At 44.1% G+C, this 18,361-nt stretch overlaps 2 protein-coding genes across 2 annotated transcripts in view; one reads left to right on the top strand and one right to left on the bottom strand.

The window, feature by feature from the left end:
* The window catches only part of CDK1 (cyclin dependent kinase 1), a 286,235-nt gene that overhangs the window by 193,223 nt on the left and 74,651 nt on the right, over nucleotides 1–18,361 (bottom strand). The window lies entirely within an intron of this gene.
* The window catches only part of RHOBTB1 (Rho related BTB domain containing 1), an 81,961-nt gene that overhangs the window by 21,883 nt on the left and 41,717 nt on the right, over nucleotides 1–18,361 (top strand). Inside the window, exons 2-3 of the mRNA XM_060241094.1 lie at nucleotides 13,464–13,665; nucleotides 14,846–14,949. Of these exons, the coding sequence (XP_060097077.1) occupies nucleotides 13,474–13,665; nucleotides 14,846–14,949 (296 nt within the window). The 5' untranslated portion in view covers nucleotides 13,464–13,473. The remainder of the gene's footprint in view (nucleotides 1–13,463; nucleotides 13,666–14,845; nucleotides 14,950–18,361) is intronic.

The raw sequence follows: 18,361 nt of genomic DNA, 5'->3' as shown, positions 1-18,361 counted from the left end.
AGAAACAATAGGTTAAAAGGCAATGAATAGATTAAGACACAAAATATCAGGAATAAAACACAGTTACATAGGATTACGGTTAAATGAGACAACAAAACTGGTCCTTGTCTTGACGAATCTTTTTGGCCCAGTACAGAAATGAGGCAGTGTTCGCAGTTATGTCAGGAGTAACATCCTTCAGAAGAAGCAGGACCTTATCAGGATCAGCCAGACCCATCTTATTTAGAAGAATATGATCCAAAAATCGACAGCGAATACTTACATAAAAAGGGCAGTACAAAAGAATATGTGAAATGGTTTCAATGGTTTTTGGCCACTGTGTGACACAGCGTGTTGGACTGGATGGGCCATTGGCCTGATCCAACATGGCTTCTCTTATGTTCATGGCGCAGCCCTGCCTAATATGAACTGGCCCGACAAGGTCTCATGTCAGATCCGGCCCTCATGAGTTTGACACCCCTGCTTTAGGCCATAAATTGTGGGCAAAAGACAGGAATCAGAAAGGTAGTGATTACAGACTCTATCTGAGTTGGACATTACCCTACTCTTGTTCCTACCACTGACGTCACATTAGATTTGACTGCATATGCTACCTTGCCTGCAACCCAGCTTGGGTTTTTTCATTTTCATCATTTTACTCTCCTATGGAGCAACTAGATCAGGGGTGGCCAAACTGCGTAAGAGCCGCATAGAATAAACGTTTGAGAGCTGCAAGACATGACTGTCAGGTGTTTGAGAGCCGCAATGAAGGAAGGAAGGCAAATAGATGGAGGAGGGAGAGGTAGCCATAAAGCAACTTTAAATGCATTCTCCAAACTGTCATCTGACTTAACTTGGAGAAGTGATTTAAAGAGACAAATGCCTTCTCCAAGCCAGTGGATGTGGCAGTGGAAGCTTCGAGAGCCACACAATATGTGTGTGAAAGAGCCACATGTGGCTCCTCAGCCACAATTTGGCCACCCCTGAATTAGGTTGTTTGTACTAGACTTGTCACTGAGCTTTTGGTGGACATGTAGAGCAATTCCACCATCCTTGCACTTATTTTATTTTTACTTTGCTTCATTTATACTTTGCTTTTCTGCCCAGTGGGGGCCCAAAGCACCTTATGTTGTTTTCTTCTCCTCTGTTCTAACCTCACAATAATTGTAATGGTAGATTAGGCCAAGAGTGTGTGACTGTTCGAAGGTCACCCAGCAAGCTTCTGTGGCAGAGCAGAGATTTGAACCTGGTTCTCCCAGATCCGAGCCCAACATTCTAACCACTTCACCAGACTGGCTCTCAATAAACAGCAAAGAATGCACAAAAACTGCAACTGGAAGAGCACACAAAACCATACTGCAAATATTTCACAATTGCACAGATGTGTCACGGACCAGGTGGCAAGTAGCATTTTGGAATCCATGCTGCATCTCTTGTGGCCAAGACAGAGGGAAATTTATTACTATTATTATTAATTATTATATTTATATTCCACCCATTCCCCCATTTGGAGGCTCAGAGCAGAGTACATCAAAGTAGTAATAAAATCACAAGGAGATCATGATAAAACCCCAATTACAACATTCAGTAAAGTGCAACAGGATGGTTCAGCAAGATGATATAACAATAATATAGCAGGATGATACTAGAGAATGGCAAATTGGTATTACGGTACATATTAGCACAAAAATAGTACCACAATACAGTGGTGCAGTAGGGGAGAGGCCAACCGATCGAATAAATAGATGTCCACTGCCTCATCCAAAAACCTGGCAGAGCAGCTCCATTTTACAGGCCCTACGAAAGGCCAACAAGCCAGGTAGGGCCCGGATCTCCATAGGGAGCTGATTCCACCAGGTCGGGGCCAGGACCGAAAAGGACAAGAAAGAGCACAGAGGAGCAGACTGGTTCAGTCCAGACATGGCAGCATGTGGATTTTCTGCCCATGTCCTGTACAGCAAGAATTTTAAACTAGGGATTTGGAAGCAGCACACCGTGTAAAGGGTGAGCTCCTTCGATGCTTTTTAGCTGTTTTTAGTGCAAACTCTGTAGGTCAGCAGTATGCCTAATACACTTCAAGAATTGCCTTGAATCAGCCCAAAGTCCAGCCGTCTGTTTCCAGCTGCAGCCAACCAGATGCCTCGGGGAGTTCATGAAGGTGATAGTCTTCGCCTGTTTGTCTCCAGCGTTTTGGTACACAGAGGCACATTGCCTTTGTATAGAGTGATTCCCTTTGGCCCTCATCGTAGCTAATGCAGAGCTTAGTGGGGTCTTAACCCTCTTGTTTGAAAAAGTGTCTCAACTCAGCCATCTGCCTCTGGACTGAGAGAACATCTTAAAATGTTTCCTTACCGATAGAGGTCCCCCCCCCCCAGTAGTATAACCGGGGCTTTTTTGCTAGCAGAAACTCCTTTGCATATTAGGCCACACCCCCTGATGTAGCCAATCCTCCAAGAGCTAACAGGGCTCTTAGTACAGGGTGTACCATAAGCTCCAGGAAGATTGGGTACCACAGGGGTGTGTGGCCTAATAAGAAAAAGAGTTCCTGCTACAAAAAAAATCATTTATCTCTAGGTACAGCAGCTTTAAGGTAAAGGTAGTTCCCTGTGCAAGCACCAGTCGTTTCCAACTCTGGGGTGATGTTGCTTTCACAACGTTTTCACAGCAGACTTTTTACGGGGTGGTAAAGTTGCAGTACTACAGTCCTAAGCTCTGCTCATGATCTGAGTTCGATCCCCGGTAGAAGCTGGGTTTTCAGGTAGCCAGCTCGAGGTTGACTCAGCCTTCCATCCTTCCGAGGTCAGTAAAATGAGTACGCAGCTTGCTGGGGGGAAAGCTTAGATGACTGGGGAAGGCAATGGCAAACCACCCCGTAAAAAGTCTGCCATGAAAACGTCGTGAAAGCAACATCACCCTAGAGTCGGAAACGACTGGTGCTTGCACAGGGGACCTTTTCTTTCCCTTGCCATTGCCTTCCGCAGTCATCTACACTTTTCCCTCAGCAAACTGGATACTCTTTTTCCCAACCTCGGAAGTATGGAAGGCTGAGTCAACCTTGAGCTGGCTACTTGAATTCAACTTCTGCCGGGATCGAACTCAGGTCGTGAGCAGAGCTTAGGACAGCAGTACTACAGCTTTACCCACTGCGCCACAGGGCTCTTACAGCAGCTTTACTAGTGCTTGATACCCTACTATGGCTTCTTGTATTCAAAACTGCTATGTCCATTGATCTGAAAGTAAGGTCCTTTTGTAGCCTCTTTAGCATGGACTAGTAAGAAAACCATAGGCTTCACAGATTTAACAGGAAACAATTAAATAATTTGATGTGAAAGGGGGCAGAAGTCTGCAAGGAAGCCTAGGATAAATTTAGGAAAGGAATAAAAAATGAATGGTGGCATGGAAACGGGAGGTGAACTGGACATGCATTTCCAGTTTTTGCTTCTGTACACACTTTCTGCCCTTTCTAATTCAAAGCTAAATTATTCTTGGCTTATAAAGCATAGATTTTCCATAGCTATTCTGATGTCTTAGTGGAGGTTCAGTACTTTAGGATGGCTTCAGTCCAGGGACCCTAGTTGTTTGATTAAACCTGTCAAACCTTTTGCCTTTTATTCATTTCTCAGAACAAGGGTAGTTATTTTGTAACATCCCTATTAGTACCTGAAACACTGACCTCTGTCCCTTCCGATATCACTTGACTTGGCTCTTCAAAGATGGTGTGCTTTTCCCTGTCGTGCTTTATGGACTGCTCCTAGATTGTTGGTGTCAGCTTGATCCTCAGACTTTCTCATACTGTTTTCCATACTTAACACCCCTGTAGAGACTGAGTGGACTTCAGGTGTCTTTTCTGTGGTTTCTGAGGGCACCCTTCCTTCAGATCCCATGATTATACACAGTTCTAGGTGCTTTGGGGATCTTCATCGTCCAGCTCCAAGCGTCAGTCTGTTTGGGACACTGGGGTGGGAGGGCGAACTTCACAAGCCCTCTTATTAAACTAGATGTTCCCCAAGAACTGTTCTTGGTAGCTGTTAGTCTTCTGGCAGAATATCAACAAATAACAGCAAGCTCCTTGCTTCCTTCTCCAACCTTCAGACTACTACGGAAGGTCACTGCTTCCATGTCTCAGGAAATACACAGACAAATGCCTCTTGGCATCCCAGTCAAAAGATCTTCTTGATTTCAAACTTGTTTGATTGTGATGGCTTTCAGAATGTGCTGGAAAATTCAAGAACTTATACTCTTTAAATGGAAATTCCTGTTTTGGATAATAGTTACATGAAGTGGCATTATTTTGTCTTCTGGAAAGCAAAACAGTCTTCGTATTTACAGAACATCGTGCCTTAATACCAAGTGAATTCTTGTTTTCACTTTCTGCATTTACCAGTTTCCCAGCCCTCTCAATTCATGCTGTCAGCTCCTCTCTCAGAAGAACCTTCACAAACTCATATTATCCTGTTGACTAAAATCTATCTTATTTCTAGATGGATTCCATCTACTTATGGGCACTTTAGGTTTCATGGGGAAGAAAGTATTATGTTGTCAGGGTGATATTAGCATGTCTCTGTCAGATTTCTGCTGCCAGTAGCAGGCTGGGTTTAGGTGGCAGCAAAGAGGAAGGAATGATTCCTGAAACTTATCCCCCCCCCCCAGCTTTGGGGTATATCCACCCTCCCTCCAAGCCTTAGAGCCAGTAGTGGTTAAGTGTGTGGACTCTTATCTAGGAGAAGTGGGTTTGATTCCCCACTCCTTCACTTGCACCTGCTGGAATGGCCTTGGGTCAGTCTCAGCTCTGGCAGAGGTTGTCCTTGAAAGGGCAGCTTCTGGGAGAGCTGTCTCAGCCCCACCCGCCTCACAGGGTGTGGGGGAGGAAGGGAAAGGAGATTGTGAGCCGCTCTGAGACTCTGATTAAGAGAGAAGGGCGGAGTATAAATCTACAGTCTTCTTTTTACAGCTCCACATAAATTGTTTTCAGCAAAAGAACTTTCAGCTGAAGAAGTTCTTAGTGATCAAATGAGGGTAAGGATAAAGTGCTAAGCAGCCCTCCTCTTCCCATGCCAGTCATCAGTCATGCAGGGAGGGGCTGTGGCTCAGTGGAAGAGTCTCTGTTTTTGCATGCAGAAGGTCGCAGGTTCAATCCCCAGCAGCTTCAGTGAAAAAGGGCCAGGGCAGTAGATGAAGGGAAAGACCTCAGTCTGAGATCCTGGAGGAGCCATTGCTTGTCTTGTGTGAACAATATTGATCTTGATGGAGCCAGTATTCAGTAAAAGGCAGCTTCATGTGTGACATATAAATTGCTGCTTCAGTGGCTACATTATATTACAGAAGCAACAAGTAATGCAAAAGGTTGATAGACCCAGGTCTTTTTTTTTTAGCAGAAATGCACAGGAACGCAGTTCTGGTAGGCTTGGCATCAGGGGGTGTGGCCTAATATGCAAATGAGTTCCTGCTGGGATTTTTCTATTCAAAAAGCCCTGAATAGAGCTGCACAAAATGGGCAGTTGTGCCATGAGATCCTGCCCCGATGCTAAACTGTCTCCATCGCATCCCTTTCTCACAAGTCCTGCCACCCGCTTTTTTGGAGCCTTGCAGAGTGGTGTGAGTGCAAATTCAGCATTAGTTGGGGAAACAAGATGAAAAACCTCCAAAGGCAAATATAATTGTGGCTGGGGGGGGGGGGCGTGCATGCAGAACAACAAAACCATGATGATTAGCGCAGGAATTACAGTGAAATGAAATCTGGCAGCGGCTGGCCTGGCCAGACCTGTTTTGAATAGCATCACTTGTCAGAGTGCTGCTGTGTTCCATCACAGGCTAGTTTTCTCCTGCTTCCATTTGCTGACAACTTGCTACCAGTGTTTGTCCCCCCCCCCCCCCCCAACACAAGTACAAGCCTGTTATGACTTTCTGTTTAGTACATATATATATTTTTATCAGTATTGGAGCTGATTACACAACAAATTAATCCGAAGACTGAACTAACAATAGCCGTAACTCTTGAGATCTTCTTGCTGAGATGGTGTCTGTTGTGTAGGTTTTCCTAGGTGCACCACCAACCAGTTTTATCCCTTTTGTTGTCTCCATTCCTTTATTTATTTTTTATTTACTTTATTCGATTTTTAGCCTGCCCTTCCCGTAGCACAGGCTCAGAGCAGGTTACATCATAAAAACTACTCCATACTAAAAACATCATAAAAACTACTCCATAGTGCCGTGGGACCCCATCTGCACACTATCGGCCCCCCCTTCATGTCATTCGTTACACCCCCACACCTGCATGCCCCTTACCTGCCCATTGTCCTTCTCCTTGCAAGCCCTTCCATCATCCATGCTCACCTGCATCACCTGCACGCCCTTTCCTTGACCGCATTGGCCAGTGTATGCTGCTCGGGGTACTTCTGCCCTTGCCACGAGGAGTGCCATCACTGTGACCACTCTCATGCCCTTTCTCAGTGGCTGTGGGCATTTATGAGCATGGGTACAGAGAGCGGCAGTGGGCCCTAGGAGCTGCCTCACCTCAGGGTATGCTGATGCCGGCCCTGAGCTGGGCTCTTGGGTGAGCTCCTTCTCTACTCTTTGGTCACCAACTGTCTAGTCGAGATGGGCTATTGGAGCCTCATGGCTTGAAAGAGGCACTGGAAATGGTTCTGTCTTTGCCTTCTCATTGACATCTCGTGGGTTTTTTTTAATGTGTTGGGTATCTTTGTGTATGGGGGAACATTCAGATGTGTGAGCTCCCTGCCACATAACCTCTTTAGAGGGGGGTATCCTATGAGCTAGTCCTCCATACAATCAGGCACAGGTTTAGCCACCTGAAGTTAGAACTAGGCCCCAATTGCCATTTTAAAACATATTAACATATTAGGACTCTGGAGAGAGACCATATAAATTCCCTAAATAAATAGTGAAGGAGCAGCATAGCTGGCCAGCTCTCTCAACCTCCTTGGTAGGCCTTGATTCTTCTTCTGCCTCCACACATCCTTCTGTCTTCACATTTGTTTCATCTCCTTATAGTTGGTTGTAAAACCCAAAGGGATGGACATAATGAAGCTGGCCTATCGAGGTTAGGATTCCCTAATTCAGCCTTTTTGACCTTGCAGATGCCTTTACAATTCTGACACAGGACAGTGGGCTCAATCACAAAATGGCTGCCATAGGAGGCCGAGTCAGCCAGAAAATGTCATGGAGCAACGTTATATATAGTAACTCTTCGACATTTCAGACTGAACCTCTGTTTAACAGGATGCCTTTAAATCTGCACAGTCGAATCAGAAGGTCTGCTGGGCAAACACCTGTCTTAGACCCTCCCGCTTTCAAAAAGCATTTGGTGGGCCCCATGACACCCATGTTGAGGATCCCTGGTCTATTCTGCCTGGCAGCAGCTGTCCAAGTTTCAGGAAGAGTTCTTTCCCATCAACTACTATCTGATCCAAGCGGAGACGCCGGGGGATTGAACCAGTGACCTGCATGCAATGCAGATGCTCTGCCTCTTAGCCACTGTGCCCAAGTGTGGTTTTCCAGATGGATCAGTCTCCTACATGTATAGATCATCATGGCAGGATAATGATGCTGCTCCGCACTAGACTGGCAGTGAAATATACAATTGATTGGGCACCCTTTAATTTCCCCTTCAGCGTGTGCCATTATGTAGGCAATACTTAGCTCCCATACTGTGGCTCGAGATTCATGTCAGTTTAAACGATCAGCAAAATTCATCCTGGGTTCCAGTCATCATTAAAATAATTCCATATTAAGCCTTAGAAAATGAAATTGATTAGAGAGCAAATACTGAGCAACAGAGTAGCCCTTTAAAATATTACTAGGATGCTTTGAATGCACATTCTGTAGCTACAGTGGGTGGGCAGAAAAGGCAGTGATTATACGGTATGAGGCGAAATTGCCTTGCCTCTCTAATTATATCTGTTCCTTAATTCTAAAATTGCGTTTTCTATGTAGGAAAATAAAGTGTAAGAATAAAAAGGTTCAATTATGTTTTGACAGTTATTGCACACTTCCAGGAAAGCTTCTGTTTAAACAAATCCCAGCATCAGCTTTCTAGAAAAGATGGCGGTGGGTTTGGATTTTATTCCTCTTTTTCTCTCTCATACATATTTTGATAATTTTTCCAGCAGATTATTGTGATTTTTTTTTAAAGAGCTGCTATTTCAAAATGGAGGGGAATTTGTGTGTTACCTCAGCATCTCTTCTCACACTGTATATCAGAGTGGTCTCCTTGAGTGTCAGATTTTATGCTGTTGAACAAGATAGAGGACAAGAATTTCTCTTTTACAGTCTGTTGTAATTGTTTATGCCGAAACACATAGCTATGGGGCAGGGAGGAGTTTCTGCTGCATCAGATTGGCTGCAGTCATGAGCAGGTAAGCCCCATTGTATTCAGTGGGGTTTAGTCCTAGGGAAATATTCTCAGGATTGCAGCCATTCCCCTCATACGCACCCTTCCGGACACTATGGAGGGCTTTTTTGAGGACAGGAGGGATACAATGGATTCTCCAACTGTGCTTGGTAGTATCTCCTTCCCAATGAAGCCCCTGAGTAAGTCCTATGGAGAAAGAGACCTGCCAACCTGAAGGTACAGGCTGAATACTATTCATAGAATCATAGAGTTGGAAGGGACTTCTAGTCCAACCCCCTGCACAATGCAGAAAACTCACAAACACACACACCCTAAATTCACAGGATCTTCATTGCTGTCAGATGGCCATCTAGCCTCTGTTGAAAAACCTCCAAGGAAGGAGAGCCCACCACCTCCTGAGGAAGTCTGTTTCACTGAGGAATCGCTCTAACAGGAAGTTCTTCCTAATGTTGAGCCGGAAACTCTTTTGATTTAATTTCAACCCATTGGTTCTGGTCCTACCTTCTGGGGCCACAGAAAACAATTCCACCCCATCCTCTATATGACAGCCCTTCAAGTACTTGAAGATGGTGATCATATCACCTCTCAACCGCCTCCTCTCCAGGCTAAACATCCCCAGCTCCTTCAACCTTTCCTCACAGGACTTGGTCTCAAGACCCCTCACCATCTTCGCCGCCCTCGTCTGGACCTGTTCCAGCTTGTCTATATCCTTAAAATGTGGTGCCCAAAACTGAACACAATACTCCAGGTGAGGTCTTACCAGAGCAGAGTGAAGTGATACCATCCTTACGCACAAGCAGCCACAAGGAAATACAGAAGTGTTCCTAGACTGGCTTGGAATTCGATAGCGTCTTATTTTGAACGACTCTCCATCTCCTTTCTGCCACATCTGAAAACGTCTTTTTTATGTTGATTTTGTTTAAAGGACTACATATTTTTCTGCAATGCAAAGTTCTTCCTTTCCCTTAAGATTTTTTCTAGTTGAACTTCAACCCACCCCCTTCCCTGCCCCACTGCCCCCTCCCCAGCTTTCTCTGCCAGACCCTCCTTTCTGAAAGTATAAAGGCTGCACTTGAGGTTCTCTTGCATGTGGCTCAGCAAAAATAAACTCCTGTGTTTTATCAACACTGCTTGTTAAATAGAAACTGTGCTTAAGTATTCTAGCTAGAGAATTTAAGCATGAATTATGTTCTTACGAATGTGGGTTTCAGGAGGCATTCAATAGCGTTCTTGAACTTTGTCTCTCAGTTGTCCGTGTCATTGTTGTCAGGGCCTGTTATCTTTTAAAATTAAGAAGAGAACTGAGCAAAGAGATACAGAATGTACTGTAGGCAGCATAACAAGGTAGTAAAGTTGACATGGGGGAATGAAACATTGCTTTCTATTATTCGTTTTGTAAACATCGACATCCCTATTTCAGCTATTAGGTGATTTCATTTTTATTTTATGTTTTAGATCAGGGGTCCCCAACCCCCAGGCCGTGGACCGGTGCCGGTCCATGGCCTGTTAGCAACCAGGCCATGAGTTGTACAATTATTTAATTATATATTACAATAAAGTAGTACTAATAATAATAATATGACGACATTGGATTTATATCCTGCCCTCCACTCTGAATTTCAGAGTCTCAGCAGCTCACAATCTCCTTTATCTTCCTCCCCCACAACAGACACCCTATAAGGTGGGTGAGGCTGAGAGAGCTCTCCCCAGAAGCTGCTCTTTCTAGGAAAACTCTGTGAGAGCTATGGCTGACCGAAGGCCATTCCAGCAGCTACAAGTGGAGGAGTCAGAAATCAAACCCAGTTTACCATCTTCCTCTTAGATTTCGATTCTGCATTGACAGCCCTCTTCACACAAGCCCTGTTACAGTGTTTGCACGTACATCCTGCCTGTTCATGTGCCCATCTGTTTGTAAGAGCTAACATATGCCCGCTTTATAAATGAAATCAGGGACCAGGCCTGGATAATTGTGGGCTTGGAATCACATGTTCAGCTGTACATGTGTTGACTGCAGCATGAGGATTACTCAACACACATAAGATAAAGCATCCACTGTAGCATGCGATTGGGGTACGGCAATCCAGTTTACTGCAGTTGCACTAGCATTCCCTACAAGAAATATCGGAAGGTGAAACCTGGTTTCTTGAAACACTTGGGCACACAATCATATGCGTCCCCTTGCCCAGATTGCCCGAAGGTACGGGCTGGGTTGTCACCAGTATGCTGATGACACCCAGCTTTATCTGCTCATGGACGGCCGGCCGGTCTGCGCCCCACAAAATCTGGACCGGGCACTACAGGCTGTGGCTGGGTGGCTCAAGCAGAGCGGGCTGAGGCTATATCCGGCGAAGACAGAGGTCCTTTGCTTGGGCCGTTGGGGTCCGGGAAGGGAAATACCCCTTCCGGTTTTTGACGGTGCGCCGCTGATTGCGACGCATAGAGTCAGGAGCCTGGGGGTGCTTCTGGAGCCTTCCTTAACAATGGAGGCCCAGATAGCAGCCACTGCCAAGTCCGCATTCTTCCATCTTAGGTGGGCAAGGCAGCTGGCTCCCTTCCTGGAGCGCGACGATCTAGCAACGGTGATCCATGCTACGGTCACCTCAAGGTTGGATTACTGCAATGCCCTCTACATGGGGCTGCCCCTGTGCCAAACCCAGAAATTGCAGCTGGTGCAGAACGCCGCCGCCCGGTTGTTATTGGGGCTCCCATGGTGGGAGCACATCCAGCCAGGACTTCAGGCTCTGCACTGGCTGCCAATATCCTACCGAGTTCGGTACAAGGTGCTGGTTATTACCTTTAAAGCCCTATATGGCCTAGGACCTGCCTACCTGAGGGACCATCTCTTCCCACACGTTCCCCAGCGAGCACTGAGATCGGGAACTCAAAATCTCCTGGTTGTCCCCGGGCCAAAAGAAGCCCATTTGAAAGCTACAAGGGACAGGGCCTTCTCCATAATGGCTCCATCTTGGTGGAACCAGCTGCCGGAAGAGGTAAGGGCCCTGCGGGACCTTACCCAATTCCGCAGGGCCTGTAAGACAGCCCTCTTCCGGCTGGCCCACAACTGACCGGCACTGAGTACTGAACACTGAACATCGAATTTGAATTGAGCATAACTTAAGACCGCTGAATGATTTTAATGTTTTATGTATATAACAAATGTTTAGATTTTTAACTATAAATTATGTAATGTTAATTTTAATGCTTAATTTTATATTTTATGTTAGTTTTACATGTAAGCCGCCCTGAGCCACCTAGTGGGAAGGGCGGGATATAAATCTCAGATAAATAAATAAAAATAAATAAATAAAAAATAGGTCCTTAGTACATGTCTAGTGAATGGTTAAGAATTTGCATTGTGATCAGAAATGGGGGTTGTGGCTTGATGGTAGAGCCCATGATTTCAGTGCAAAAGATCCCAAGTTCAGTCCTTGGAAATTCCAGTTAAAGGATCTCAGATAGCAGATGTTGCTAAAGGCCAGGGGTGGCTAAACTGGCTTAATGTAAGACCCACATGGAATAAAAGTCAGATGTCTGAGAGCCACAAGTCACAAATGTCAGATGTTTGAGAGCTGGAGGACATACGAATGTCAGATGTTTGATGCAAGGAAGGCAAAAAGATTGGGGGGAGGGGAAAAGAAAGCAACTTTAAATGCATTCTCCAAGCAAGGATGGTGAGGACTTTGAGAACCATGCAGTATGTGTGAAAGAGCTGCGTGTGGCTCCTGAGCCACAGTTTGGCCACCCCTGATAAAGACCTTTCTCTGCCCAAGACAACTCCTTGCTAGCCTGAATAGACAGTACGCAGCTAGATGGTGGTCTGACTTAGTACAAGGCAGCTTCATGTGTTCACGCGTACCTTAAAAGTGAGCAAGCGGTGATTAAAATGGGCCAGATGTATTGGATCCATTAGATTTCTTGGTGCCTTCCTGATTTATTTGCTCCTGTTCCTCCTGGTTTACTCTAGAATTCAATATGTCTCGGAATGTCTTTTACTGTATCTTCGAATGTTAAAGAAACCTTGCTTAAGACGATACATCAAATTTATCTCACTCCCATGAAGCTTTGCAAAGATGTATAACGTCTCAAGTAGATGTTGCTACTGTGGTGCATCAGATGGGTGGACTTCCTTCATGTAGGGTGGCATTGTCCATGTGCTGTGAATTTTCGGACTAAGAGAAATTGAGGAAAGGGTTAGGGTTTAATGTGACTTTAAATCTGGACTTTTTTTAGTAAAACAATCTAGTCAGGAAATTCCTTTACATTTAATTCCTTCTGCTAGACTTGTTTTGTGTGGTACTGGAAGCAAAATTTGTTGCCAAATGCACAAGAATGATTAGAGAAAGTTAAAGAAGTTTAAGAAATTATGAAATGTATTGTATTACTGAAAGGTCATTGTCCTCTTTGATCTTTTATGAGCTTCTCTTATTACTCAAATTGAGTTAAATGTGTAAACTGTATATTCTAATTGAGTTAGGTATACGGATTGCATATTTTAAAAACACAAAATGAGGCAGATTTATTAAACCAATTAGATTTCTTGATCTCTATCAGTTTTTCTTTCCAGTCCACAAATCTGCTTAACTCCAGAATTCCACATTATTCTTGTTTCTGTTTCTCTGCCCCCTGCCCCTTGTGATTTGAAAGCTGCCTGTTTTTATAGCTTTATAACACCAAAACACAAAACGGTATGTTAATAAAGGTGTGTTGAAAAACACCTCGCTAGTTTTGTTTGCCGTTCAGAATGGAATGTGGGTGTGACGGGAGCGACGGGGTAGCAGTCGGGAGTGATTCATAAAGCGGGGCTTGACCATAAAGCTAAGACTCCTGCCATCCAGTCTGGCCAGCGGCCTGGGCTCTGCCACACTTTATCTCCTTTAAAGGGGCCTGTGTTTATAGAAAACCAAGCAGAAAATAACAGCTGCAAGTGGGAAGGAAAGCATCCAAGGTCAAAACCACTGTTTGGGTTTGACTAACCAAGTGAGGTATATAAATTAGCCAGTGCTGTTCAGTCTGAGCTTCGCTCTCGCCTTTGAGCAAACTGAAGTAGCAGCACTCCTGTTTAAAGAGCAGGAACCCTCCGAGAAGCCCCGTCATACCTATTGTCTCGTTGCAGTCTCCAGTAGATGGATGCTGACATGGACTACGAAAGACCTAATGTTGAGACCATCAAGTGCGTGGTCGTGGGGGACAATGCCGTGGGCAAGACGCGCTTGATCTGCGCCAGGGCATGCAACACCACCCTGACCCAGTACCAGCTGCTGGCCACTCACGTACCCACTGTCTGGGCAATTGATCAGTACCGGGTCTGCCAAGAGGTAGGTGTCAATGGATATGTTCATTTGAGATGAGTGAGTTGGCATCATTCTGTCATGGGCTCTAAGCACAGGTGAAGTGGTACGTTTGGGTATGCAAATACCAGGAAGGAATAATTTGAAATGGGCCGGTAGACTCTCTTCACGTCAGCACTGAGACATGACTTGTTGCAGGTGCTGAAATTTTTGTTCCTGAACAAGTACTTGTAACTACAGCATCTTTATAGAACGTAGAAATTGTGGAACCGCATCATCCCAAAGGCAGTTCTCATGGTGCAGTATCTGTGTTGTCTTTGGATACTTGTGTTACAGTTTGTGCCCACCTGGATCTGATATTGGGTGTGTGCTCCATGTGGTCGCTTTATGTCTGAATGTTATTTTTCTTCCTGTGGTTAATTTTTAAAGAGCTGTTTGTTCAGTTCTAGGACACTGCTGTTCGGTGGATACGTCTCAGTACAATTTAGCACGCCTGTTTTGATTCATTATCCTCTCCCTTTTCTTTCCAGCCTCTAGTCTTAGTGAGTGATGAAATGCAATAAAGGTTTAAGATGTTGTAGTTGTACAGGATCAAAAATTTCAGCAACAAGTCTTGTCTTAGTGCTACAGGGAAGACCCACCTGTCAGGATTTCCTCTTTTGTACAATTGTGCAGGAGTCCTCTGGTATCTGGTCATTGTTATTAGTGGCATTCTTAATAAAATACATGTAATTCATCTTTGTTCAAAGTTTTGAGTTCCCCCTGTATCCACACAGAGTCCACAAGTCAAATTTTATGGTTTCATTGTTTGTTGTCTTGACTGTGTTATACAAATATGCCTACATTGTGAAGTCAGTTCAAAGTACATAATACCATATGCCAAACTGTGGCTTGCACAAGGTGTCATTTAGGACCTAGGCCACAATTTGAACTCCAAAGTGTACTTGAAGGTAATTGGTTAAGCTGATAGGCCAGCTTCACTTTCAGTCATCCTGGCATTCAGCTTCATAAATTTGTTCCCTTCTCCATGGTACAGCAGCATCTGAAGGTGAGGGTCCTAACTATGATTTTTCAATTCAAGCATTGTACCAAACCACAGTTTATAAACAGTCTGAATTCAGACTTTCACTATGTTAGAGTAATTTCCAGAGCTTTTCCTCCATGGAATTCTATATGCATTTTATTAGTAGAAATGTGCCTCTTTCAGGTCCTTGAACGGTCACGGGATGTGGTTGATGAAGTGAGTGTTTCTCTCAGGCTGTGGGACACATTTGGAGATCACCACAAAGACAGACGATTCGCTTACGGGAGGTAAGTGGGAATTAGCAGAACTTTGTTTGCAGGTGGTATGAAATGTTTGCAGGTGGTGTGAAAAAGGATTGCAACTTTTGAAGCATGAAACATGAGGTGTGAAGTTGATCAAGATGCTTCTGTTCCTGCTTTTTTTAAAAAAACAACATCTGTCAGAAGGATATATATAGATATATATCCCCTTCTGACAGATGTTGAGATTTTTAAATACATGTTTATATATATGGCTTTTTAAATATATATTTGTAGATAGATAGATAGATAGATAGATAGATAGATAGATAGATAGATAGATAGATAGATAGATATGGATTTAAAGACATTAGAACTCTGCCAATCTACATATACTTACCAATGGATGAAAGTGTTTGCACAAAAGTCTTGAAATATTTAATCTTTTGAAGAGCATCTGCAAAAATGTTACATAAAGCAACTGGAGTGGTGTTCCCTTGCATGAGTGGACATGATGGAGGATAATCTATTTACTCATTGCTGAGGCAGAAGCCAATTAATGTTTAAAGCAAAATAATTTCTTCTGCACCAGCAAGCCATCTGTACACAGGAACTGAAACATGGCTACCCCAGATCCCCCTGACGTAGACTGTATCCTGTATTACAGTGTGGTGAGTGTTTCTTTCAGGCTGGACACCGTTGCTCAATGTTATGATTAACTGAGAATCATGTTCAATTTTTTGAGGGGCAATTTAGAGTGTATCTAGTCTTGTTTTAGAGTCTTCAGCATGGGACAGAGTGACATAGCCAGTCCATTTAAAATCAATGGAAAAATTCTGCTTTGATTTAAATGTAACTAACAAAAACAGGTTGTGTTGCCATACCATCAAGTATCACATGCTATTGGTGGAAAGGCTGTCTGCTGGAATTTTTGACTTTCCTCCCACTTTCACCAACAAATCTCCCCTACATCCATTCCATAAAATAAGTTACTTTAAAAAGTTTCAAAAGTGATTTGTATGGCAGTGGGTGCAGGGCTAATTGACAAGTGAAAGCCCAACCTCCTCCCCGTTGGGGTCTGGAACCAGTTCTACAGTTCTTTGAATCTTGGCCTCAGTTGGAAGGCTGACTTTCATTGGTTAGGTTTTTTTAATTGGGGTTACTTCCTTTAGTATATGAATTACTTTGGTCTAATATATAGCAGCTTGAGCTACCTTCCCATGAGCAGCCATCTGAAATAGTTTAAAGTCGGGCAGGATAGTTGTGGTTTTACTTAACCAGGTATCTGAAAATACATTTTCTGTAGTAAACCCAGCCAGGAAGGACGAAGGACATAACATTTTAAACAGCAGTTTACTCACAGTGTCAACCAAACTTTGCATTTTGCGTTACACATATACACTTTTCTTCCCTGGTTTAGATAAAATGTTTCTTTTTCTTTCTGTTTTTTATTTCCTTTAACAAATAGTGCTTATAATACAGAGTGTTGATGACTGAGAAGGCAGTGGCACACCACCCCGTTAAAAGTTTGCCATGAAAATGTCATGATACGATGTCACCCCAGAGTTGGAAACATGCGATGTCACCCCGTGCTTGCACCGGGGACTACCTTTACCTTTAAAAAAATTAAAACAAAGGAAAACAAAAGTTACATACTTAGAAAGCTACACTTAGATTGATTGCTGTTTTTGCATAAGTGCTGGTCAAGTTACTTATGACTTATGTGACCCTGTGAATTAGTGTCCTCTAAAATGCCCTAATATTAATGGCCTTACTTGGGTCTTGCAAACTGAGGGCTGTAGTTTCCCTTATTGAGTCAATCCATCTCTTCTGCTACCTTCAACTTTTCCTAGCATTATTGTCTTTTCTAGTAACTCTTCTCATAATGTGCCCAAAGTATGATACACTAAGTGAGTCATTCTAGCTCCTAAGGGGAGTTCAGACTTGATTTGACCTACAGTCCACTTATTTGTCTTTTTGGTGGTCTGTGGTATCCGTGGAACTCTCCTCCAACACTGCATTTCACATGAATTGGCTTTCTTCCTGTCAGTTTACTATTCTGTAAACAAATTAGTTTAATTCTCACTGACAAGCCCTTTAGTTTCCCCACCCATAGCTGTGTATTTGGGAAAGATGATTATTTCCAGTATCTTGCAAACACCGAGTTTTAGGGGGAGAGGCTGTAGGTCAATGGCAGAGCATCTGCTTGGCATGCAGAGGATCCCAGCTCAATCTCTGTCATCTCCAGTTAAAAGAAGAAGAGATTGGATTTATACCCCGCCCTTCACTACCCGAAGGGGTCTCAGAGCATATCACAATTGCTTTTCCCTTCCCTTCCTCACAACAGACACTCTGTGAGGAAGGGGGTGGGGTAAGAGCTCTGGCAGAAACTGCTCTTTCCAGAGCAGCTCAGATAGACTGATGACTGACCCAAGGTCATTCCAGCAGGTGCATGTGGAGCAGTGGGGCATCAAACCCAGTTCTCCAAGGTAAGAGTCTGTGCACTTTAACCACTGCACCAAACTGGGACCAGGTAGTAGGTGATGTAAAAGACCTTTCTCTGCCTGAGACTCTGGAGAACCACTGCCAGTCTGAGTCAACAGTACTGACCTTGATAGACCAAGGGTCTGCTTCAGCATAAGGCAGCTTTATGTGTGTTCAGATGAACTAACGTCATCAGCACAGCCAGCCCTGCCACTAGGCAAAAACTAGGTGATTGCCCAGGGTGCCAGCCCTCTGGGGGCACCAGATTGGGCCCCTCCAGTGCGGGGAGGGGGGCATGCCAGAAGTTAGCTTTGTCTAGAGTGCCAGACGATCTAGGGCCAGCCCTAGTAATCAGAAAATTGTCTTTTTTCAGACCCATTGCCCATATAGTTAAGAAGCAGTATCTCTGGTTTTAGCTGAAGATCTGCTTTGATTCCAAGCGTTATTGTTTTCTCAGTTTTGCCCCAGAACTCAGTTGCACATGAACACAACCCATCACATCTGCATAAAGTCATCACTAAAAATTTTATAGTACCAACACTGGCCTGTACCTGCTTTATAGATCTTGTATCATGGGGTGTGGGGTGGGTTCACACTGGTGTACCATTTTCTTTGAACGATAGGCACACTGAAAAGATGTTGCCATCATATAAGTTGCAGACTTTGTCTGGAACCGCAAGGCCTAAAGTCTTGTTCTGTTTTGTTGTTATTGAAAAGTTGGACTACATCTGGTCCTTATAATACAGGGACGACCAAACTGGCTTAACGTAAGAGCCACATAGAATGAGCATCAGATGTTTGAGAGCTACAAGACTTGAACGTCCAATATTGGAAGGAAGGAAAATAGATGGAGGAGAGAGAGGTTGAAAGAAAGCAACTTTAACTTGAAATGCATTCTCCAAGCTGCTAGCTGGCTTGGCTTGGAGAAATGATTTAAAGAGACAAATGACTTCTCCAAGCTGGCTGATGGGGTGGT

Source organism: Heteronotia binoei, chromosome 6, assembly GCF_032191835.1.
Source record: "Heteronotia binoei isolate CCM8104 ecotype False Entrance Well chromosome 6, APGP_CSIRO_Hbin_v1, whole genome shotgun sequence".
Taxonomy (NCBI): Eukaryota; Metazoa; Chordata; class Lepidosauria; order Squamata; family Gekkonidae; genus Heteronotia; species Heteronotia binoei.
This window is presented reverse-complemented; position numbering and strand designations above follow the sequence as displayed.